At 45.1% G+C, this 8,715-nt stretch overlaps 1 protein-coding gene across 3 annotated transcripts in view; it reads left to right on the top strand.

The window, feature by feature from the left end:
• The first annotated feature begins 567 nt into the window (after nucleotides 1-567).
• prc1b (protein regulator of cytokinesis 1b) overlaps nucleotides 568-8,715 on the top strand; it is an 8,822-nt gene continuing 674 nt past the window's right edge. The window contains exons 1-15 of one of the 3 annotated variants that reach the window (XM_079294439.1): nucleotides 568-679; nucleotides 889-1,021; nucleotides 2,181-2,303; nucleotides 2,528-2,761; nucleotides 3,610-3,780; nucleotides 4,757-4,906; nucleotides 4,992-5,139; nucleotides 5,230-5,366; nucleotides 6,116-6,211; nucleotides 6,300-6,446; nucleotides 6,529-6,639; nucleotides 6,716-6,829; nucleotides 7,601-7,780; nucleotides 7,894-7,928; nucleotides 8,698-8,715. The exon at nucleotides 8,698-8,715 is cut by the window's right edge and continues 674 nt beyond it. In XM_079294439.1, the coding sequence (XP_079150565.1) occupies nucleotides 642-679; nucleotides 889-1,021; nucleotides 2,181-2,303; nucleotides 2,528-2,761; nucleotides 3,610-3,780; nucleotides 4,757-4,906; nucleotides 4,992-5,139; nucleotides 5,230-5,366; nucleotides 6,116-6,211; nucleotides 6,300-6,446; nucleotides 6,529-6,639; nucleotides 6,716-6,829; nucleotides 7,601-7,780; nucleotides 7,894-7,928; nucleotides 8,698-8,715 (1,835 nt within the window). In that variant the 5' untranslated portion in view covers nucleotides 568-641. Of the gene's footprint in view, nucleotides 680-888; nucleotides 1,022-1,044; nucleotides 1,061-2,180; nucleotides 2,304-2,527; nucleotides 2,762-3,609; nucleotides 3,781-4,756; nucleotides 4,907-4,991; nucleotides 5,140-5,229; nucleotides 5,367-6,115; nucleotides 6,212-6,299; nucleotides 6,447-6,528; nucleotides 6,640-6,715; nucleotides 6,830-7,600; nucleotides 7,781-7,893; nucleotides 7,929-8,697 lie in introns of those variants that run through there. The other 2 variants (XM_079294440.1, XM_079294441.1) reach the window with 2 other exon arrangements.

The raw sequence follows: 8,715 nt of genomic DNA, 5'->3' as shown, positions 1-8,715 counted from the left end.
CCCTATATTTGTAAAGTGAGAATGAATGATTTTATAAATATGTATCTACATTTGCTTTTATGCTCCATGTTCTTTTTCTAATGTTTGTGTGTTAATAAAATGTTGTTGCGTTCTCTGGACACTGCTTGACCTTTTATTATTTTTTTCTGCTGATAGCTGCGTTACTGGTGCAATGAGCTCAAGGTATTTATATAAAAGTGTAACGACAACTGATGTTGTCGTGCCAGCTGTAACTGTTCCACAGCGTGGTATAAGTACTTTTACTTTATCTGAATACTTTTTCCATCACTGGTCTGCTGTGAATTCTTCAACGTCTAAAATGAACCACCGCACCTCTGTTACATGAAGTGTCAAACTGCTGCTGAACATCACCACACCCTCAATGAAAGTAGTGCGTTTGTTTTTTCTCTTCGGTTGTCCAGCGATGGGCGGTTCACTCGAAACGGCGAAACGCCCCCCTCAGCGGCCGACATTGATTTGACCAACACGCGCTCCTGTGGAACGAGCCAATCAGAGAGCAGAACGCCGTGGCACTCGTATTTTGAACTGCGTACAAACGGACAGAGAGAGAGAGAGAGAGAGAGAGGTGACGCTCCGCTCGTCTCTGTGGCAACTTTTACTTTGTTTTAAACTCTTCACCGATGATCACAACAGAGTGGAATTCAACAATGAGAAAGAGGTGAGATTTTTATAGTTTATTAACCGTTAAATAAACTTGGATATTCTGTAAATGAGATATCACTGTTGATCAAATTAGCTAGCTAGCATTAGCTAAAACAACTCTAGCGTCTGTTAGCTTGATCAGATACGTGACTTCTGTGGTTTTCAAAGGTCACTACTGGTGCCAATATGTGTATTGATCACCTGTCCTGCTGTCTGTCCCTATAGCGAGGTGCTCGCAGCAGAGGCCGTGTCGTGCCTGAATAAAGCACTGTGCCACCTGAAGGACATTTGGGAGGAGATCGGTATCCCCGAGGACCAGAGACTGCAGAGGACTAATGTCGTCAAGAACCACATTAAGGTGAGACCTCCAGTTAATGTCGTCAAGAACCACATTAAGGTGAGACCTCCAGTTAATGTCAAGAAACCTAGTGCTTTCTTCGGTCAGCAAATGTATCTGTGATCTGAGGGATTATAAACAGGTTTCGGGAGGGGAGGGGGTGAGTGAAACTAACCACACCATCGAGACCTCTGGCAATCAAAGTAGAATCAGGTTTATTACCAGGTGGGTTTTCACATCCCAGGACTTTACCTCTGTGTTTTGGATGAGAGAAAATAAAAAGTCAAAGTCAAGAAACATAAATATAGGAAACATGGTGAAAAAAGCACAATATATCAGTTTTAAGATGAGAGCGGTACAGGTTTGTGCAGGAATCTGCTAAAGTTCACAGACAACTATCTGATATTGATATTCTGTTAATGAAATAATGGGACCAAGATATGAACTGATTGAGACATTTTACGGTGTATAAACATACTTGTAGTTTCAAGAAGGCTTCAAACATGCAGTTGTTGTTTTTGTTTATTTGCTGCCACATACATTGATACCAGAGTATCTAACGTGTATTAATCACTCTCTACTTTTTACGACTGATTTATCTGAGATGTATCTTAGAAATGTCCAGAACAGTGACAGGCGTTCATCCGTCATGAAAAGAGCCCAATCGCCTGTCGACTGATGACGTTAGTTTCAACATGCTGACAGTTTTTATTCTCTTTTGCTCCGCGTCCTCCAACTGATGGGCACTCATGTGGTTCCTGCTGTCAGCAGCAGGGCTAATGTCGGAGTAATGGCGCATGTATCGCACAGATGTGTCATGTGAAAAAGTAATTTTCATTTGAGGCAGCCGTGTGAGAACAAGGAAGCTTCCAGTGGAGGAAAAAAACAAATGTTATCATGTAATGCAACAATTCAAATGTCGTGTTTTCTACAGTTGAGTTGAAGTACGTTGTGCTCTCATCAGTAGTGTGTCTAGATAAACTAGATCAGGTACAAATAAAGCTGGACCAGTATTACTGGATACAAAGTGAACTCCAAATACACGTTGGGACCGGAAAGACATCACTTTAATTAATAGCTGTATCCATATCGGCCCTCGGTATCTGTTTCTGGATTTCAATAGATCCACACATCTGTCTGCTGCACAATGCTGATTCATTTCACTGTCTTCACCTCCCAGAGTTTGCTGGAGATGATGATCAGAGAGGAGGAGTCTCTGAGGACCAGACTCATGAGCAGCATCCAAAGCTGCAGGACCGAAATGGAGAAGCTCTACCTGGAACTCCAGCTGCCCATGTTTGAGGTAACGACCACCAGCAGAGTCAATGCTGCTGACTCATGCAAATATTTCAGTTTTATTTAGTTATTTCAGAATGTTGACCTGCTTGCTCACTTATGTTTTCATTTTGCGTAACGTCAGTTAATATAAAACGCCTCTCAGTGATTGTAGTTATTAGTTGACGATAAACCGACTCTAGTGGCTTTAGAAACATCCTGAACTTGTCGTTCTCTTCTTCGTGCGTTCAGGAGGAGACTGGCATCAGCATGCTCCAGCAGGAGAAGAACATCCGTACCCAGGTGGAGGCTCTGATGACGGAGAAGGCTCAGCGGATGCAGCAGCTGAAGGCTCTGCTGGACCAGGACCAGGACCTCTGCGACATCCTGTGCTCCATGCCGTACGGCATCCTTCTTCACTCCGTCCCCACGCCGGAACAACTGGAGAGCTTCAGCCAGCACATCGCCAACCAGAACACGGAGAAGGTGAGCGCTCGCTTTGTGACGTCTGTGGACTTATTTTGACTGCATGAGGAGGAAAGTGTTTCTCCTAGAGAGCTCCAGGTCTTACTGCAGCTGGAGGTTTGTCTTTGCAGCACAATAATCGTCTCTAGCTCCTTTTTCAGCAGCAGGAACTTTCACCAGGGAACCGTTTCAAGGAACTCATTCTGTTTCGACTGCAGGGACCGGGGTCTAGATTGAGTTGTAGGGGTCTGTTAGCCCCTAAAAAGACACTGGTCATTAGGCTTTCAGGGTGGGGTTTGCAGGGATGACCGTCCCCAGTTGGTCAAACGTTAACAAACGTTAAAAAGTAAAGTTAGGCTTTGCTGTCGGCTTCCTGATTTTAAAATAAAAGGCAGAGAACAAGAGAGGGAGACAGCGCGGTGGTGCTGTGAATAAGAGAAAACAGTCATATTTCTACAATGAGCAGGAGCTGACGAAAGCCTCTTTTTGGCTGTTTATTAAATGTATACGCGTCTACAATAAATTCAAACCCCGGGTTGAAAATGGAAAGAGTGTGATTCTCTCTTCCTTGAGCTCTGTTTGACCCGAAAAGAGATGTAAGGCTTTGAGATGATAGTTTATGTGTTTTTCTTGGTTTGATGTGTTTTCACATGAATCAAGACATCGAGAGGACATTTGAGAATACACTCCCGAATGCTCGACACCTTTGCTTTTGACATTTTACAGTAAAGATGAAGTTGGTGTTGATGTACATGTCTGTCATATAACAACAAACAGCAGCTCACTACAACACCTACACAGACACGTTTGTCATGAACACTACTCTGATCTGTTCTTGACCAAATGGTGCGCCGCTCTGGTGGTTCCAGGCGAGGCGGTACGCCGAGTTCACGGACCTGAAGAGGCGGATCATCTTGTACATGGGAGAGCTGGACCACGTCCCCGAGACCAGCTTTGAGAAGGACGTGGTCTGTGAGGACGAGGACTCGTTCTGCCTCTCGATAGACAACATCACGTCACTCAAACTGCTTGTTTGTCAGGTAAGATGTTCGTTTTGTTGTACAAAATGTCATTTAATGTCATTTTGAGCTCCTTCAGGAATAAGTGTTTCCCAGAGGATGGACTTGTAGCAGCGGCGGTGGCTCTTCAGCACACTTTTCTTTTGTGGGCTCGCAAAGTGCTGAAGCTACAGTTCATCTGTTCTGAGTAATGAGCAGGTTTAATGTCTCTAAGGCAGGGGTCTCAAACTCCCGGCCCGCGGGCCGAATCCGGCCCGCTACGTCATTTTGTGTGTCCCGCGAATCCGCCAGCAAAAAATATATATATATATATATATATATATTTTTTTTTTTTTTCCTTTTAAGTTAGACGTGATAATAAAAATATCCCCATAGTCGAAATTATGAGATAGAAATTCGAAGTTATGAGATAGAAAGTCATAACTATGATAGAAAGTCATAATTCTGAGAGTCATAGAAGCAGCTCTTTGGCTGGTTACTGTACATTTGACATGGAAATGTATTGTGAGTACATTGAAGACTACTTTAAACTGTGAATGCAGAGAGTTATTGAACAATATGTTACGAGTAATGACATTTACAACCGGCCCTTTGTGGGCGACCATGATGCTGATGTGGCCCGGAGTGAAGATGAGTTTGAGAGCCCTGCTCTAAGGAGTCTCAGCATTTAGGAAAATACACTTTTCTCGAACATTATAACTTGCATCACCACACTGTTAATATCCGTGTTCATTTAAATGTAATGTAATGACATTTTGAATGCGTTTATGACGTTTCTCTCAGGCAATCTTATCCAAATAATATGTTGCGTTAATATCTCTGAGGGAATCTCTCGTTTGGTCCCCGTTTCCCCTTCAGCGAGTTATAATCCTGAGCGTTAGTTTCTGAGAAGATGAGGCGGAGCTCTCCTCTCTCCTCCTCCTCCTCCGCTCTTCACCCTCATGTTTGATGCGTTGATATAATAAGCGATCCAACGGTGTTCGTGTCGATCCTGCAGCTGGAGGAGCACAAGGCGGAGAACGAGGCGACGTGCGAGGCTCACCGTGAGAAGATCCAGCGGCTGTGGGGAAGACTGGACGTGCCTCAGGAGGAGAGAGGGGCCTTCAACGAACACATGGTCACGTCCAGGAGGAGGAACCTGGAAGCGGTGAGACGATTTGACGATTACTTCCTGGTTCCTAGTTTGTTCTTCTGCTCATTTAAGTTTGCACTTTTTATTTTCTCCTCTTCAGCTACAAGCAGAAGTTCAGCGTCTGGAGGAGCTCAAGCGGCTGAACATCCACAACGTGACGGACGCCATCCGCTCTGAGATCGCCGTGCTCTGGGAGAAGTGCTTCTTCAGCAGCGACCAGCGGCAGGCGTTCGCTCCATATTTTAGCGGTGGGTTTAGTTTGACGTTGTCTTCGTCACAAAAATACTAGAGTTTAGAAAAGTGCTGAGACTTTAATTGAGTTTTAATTGTTCTTGTAGAGGACGTTACTGAAGATCTGTTACATCTGCATGACGCTGAGATCCAGCGCTTGAAGCAGCATTATGAGGATCACGGGGGGCTTTATGACGGCGTTCACCAGTGGGAGGACAGCTGGAGACTCTTCCTGCAGCTGGAGGTGAGTACCATGTGACGGGGAACGGGAAACTAACACTCGCTGTGAGCAGAAACCAGAGGAGCAACAAAACGTCTCGAAGTCCCGCCCACAAACACAGACTGGCCAATCATAGCGTAGCATCGGCCAGCGACTGTTCGTCTCCACAGACGCTTCAGATGTTCTGCATGTTCAGGCTGGTTTAGTGGATTTGGAGTTCGTGGAGCTAACATTAGCAGAGTACGTTAGCACGTCTATGAAGTTACACTGAATGCATTTTAATGATGGTAACGGTGCAGAGGACTCCCGCTCACTGTCTTCTTCACTTCATTCAGAGATATTTAGTCAGTGTTTTGGTACATCGAGCTCGGTATTCTCCTGCGCACCTCTCGACCTACTGGTGTGCTGAAGTTCACTCTTTTGAATGATGAACGGTGAATAAAGAGGACCAGTGTTCTTTAGTTTCATTGTCTTCTGTCTGGATCTCCAGGTGACGTGTTGGTTCACTTTTACACTTCAGCTTCTATCTTTTAACTTGTTTTCTCTGATGAATCAGTTTGACATCCTGGAGTTATCCTTCAAACGCATGTTCTGAATCCATGGCTCTAGATTGAAAGCCTGATATAATACAATACATGACTCTGCTGTGGCAAAAACATTGTGCTTTCAATGGGGACATTTGTGTCCTTCAGGTTCTGAGTGTCTGTATTTTATTGTATTATAGTTATTTTAGGAGCTGAGGTGGAACTTTCTCTTTCATCTTTCTCTCACAGAAGAAAGCCACAGATCCAACCAGATTCACCAACAGAGGCGGGAATCTCCTCAAAGAGGAGAAGGAGAGGTCTGAGCTGCACAAGAGCCTTCCCAAGGTAAGCTGTGAGGCCTCTCATTCTCAACTCGCTTCTCTTTTCAGCATTCAACACTAACTCATGCGTTTGTGTTTTGTTGTTTTTTTAGCTGGAAAATAAATTAAAAGCCCAGATCGGTGCGTGGGAAAGCGAACAGGATCGTGAGTTCCTGGTAAACGGGCAGAAGTTTCTGCAGTATGTGGAGGAACAGTGGGATCTGCACCGAGTAGAGAAGGAGAAGGAGAAACAAGAGAGGGTAAGCGCGCTGCCGCGGCGTTGTTCTGGGCTCGTGTAGCCCGGATGTGTTGCTCACTCTGCTCTCTACAAACTCTTCACAGCATCTCAAGAAGAGCAAGCAGACGGAGGAGGATATGCTGTACGGGACGGCGGTACGGACCCCCACCAAACGCAGACTCCTCGCCACTCAAACCCCAATTAAATCCCGAAAGGTAGCAAAACAATTTCACTTTTCTACTTCGGTGCAAATGTGGCCTCTAACCCGCTCCCCTCCGCCTCCCTCCTCAGTTCAATGCGACCTCCAGCCTTTCCAGCGGCACCTCTAACAGCACCAGCCGCTCCGTCTACAGCGGAACCCTCTGCCGCTCGCCTGCGCCCCGCCCGCCTCTGTCCGCTAACAAGGTTGGTTTCATTTTCAAGAAGACGAAGGGCCCGCTCACACGTTGCGTCTCGCTTTCATCCCTTTATCCGAGGTTTAACAACCACAACCTGAGCCTCACTGGCCAAACTAAAGGAAGTCAAAACGAGAAGAAGTTCATTTTGAATCTGATCTGGAACTCTATCTGCACGTCTAAGTTGACGACACTGGAAATGAGGATGCAAAAATACCGGCATGTCAGCGGTGATATCGTTTAAGTGGCAATCTTAAGGATTTAAATTGACATAAATATCTGGTAAGTCGCTATTTATCGCTGAAGGAGGTCACACAACGGTGATTGAGCCACAAAGCAACAGACCTACACACAATTCAGAAAAACATCATGTTGGTCTGGAATTCTTGCTGAACTCTGACCACATTTCCATTGTTTCAGGACTGAAACCTAAAGCATCGACACTTTCACGGTCTCAGTTTAATATGATACAAAACATTTGAGAGGCTGAAAACTGCACTTTCTGCCATATTGTCAATGAGAAATAACTTTCAGGGTTCAGCGAAAACAAAGTAGTTTGCAAGTATTTCTCTTCTGGAAGAACCAGCTGATTATAATATTGACTGAGTCGGCTCCATGTTGGTGCTTTGGAGTGTACGTAACCTCAGCCGAAGTCTTTCTGTTGTCTTGAATGTGAACTCGTGTTTTCTTGCGCTGCGCTCACGCTGATTCATCATCTCACTGTGAAATGTGACCGCTGTGTCGTTAAAGAGGATAGTCGGTCTGACGTGTGTCCCTCCAGGCTCCGGCATCGTGGACACGGGGTGGCGGTAAACCCCCCAACCCTCCGCTGCAGGGCTGCAACAAGGAGAACGAGGCCCAGCTGAAGGGGAGCCCTCTGAGCGGTGCGTTGCTGACCCCTGCGAGTCCACAGCCGAACTTCAGCATCGCCTCTGTTGCCAGCACATATTCCCAGTTTGTGGTAATTTACTCTTTTGTCTCCACTCTATTTTCTCCGCTTCCTTTTTCCTCATTTCTGTGCAACAACACATTTAAGCGTGTGGTGAATGCTGATGGTGTACATTTATGTTTTAGAGGGACTTGGGCAACACTGAATCTGTTCAGTCAAGGTGTGTTTGGAATCCTAAAACTGTGTAATTCTGACTAATCTCTCTCATTGCAGTAACGCATGCCTCTAACTAAAGGCAACATTACCCTGAAAGAGTAACTTAACCTGCTGCTTTAGCTTTAACGTGCACAGTCAGCGTTCAGACCGACATCAGCCCCGCCTTAGAAAGCATGCAGTGGGTTGTCCAGTTTGTCCAGTTTGTCCAGTTTGAGTCACAGATCGAAGAATTTGAGGAACGCCAAAACACCCAAAAGCTGGAAACTTCTCAGGGTGGCAATAATATAAACGTTTACATGTACCGGTAACTTTATTGATATATCACCTTTAACAACAGACAACATGGCCATCTGGAGCTATGTTCAGGATCATGAATTAAGGTTCAAATTGTAATATGTTTGAGTATTTTGATTATATTGTGAACGTCACACGGCAGCAGATGCAGGTTTAAAGTGTGTGAAACTGTATTATGTACGTTACATTCTGTAAATATTCGTCTGCTGGCTGGTAGCTCCATTACAACACTTCTCAAAATAGCTTGATGCAAATAACGTGATGATACTTGATAGTGTTTAAGCAAAAGGGTGGATTTCTGCAGTTAAAAGCTCTTCTTGTGGATCATAGTTCACACTAACAGCCTTCACACTAGCATCACTTCATAATGAGGAAACGTCGCGCGGCTGTTTGTTGAAGGCACTTTTGCTTCCTCCTGTCTCGTCTTCCTCTCGTTGTCACGTTTCGAGGATTCAACAAGTCTGCTTCTGTCTCCACAGCGAGATCTGTCCAAGGCC

This window comes from Melanostigma gelatinosum (genome assembly GCF_949748355.1).
Source record: "Melanostigma gelatinosum genome assembly, chromosome: 2".
In the NCBI taxonomy this organism is placed as follows: domain Eukaryota; kingdom Metazoa; phylum Chordata; class Actinopteri; order Perciformes; family Zoarcidae; genus Melanostigma; species Melanostigma gelatinosum.
The sequence above is the reverse complement of the archived record's forward strand: the minus strand, read 5'-3'. Positions and strand labels throughout refer to the sequence as shown.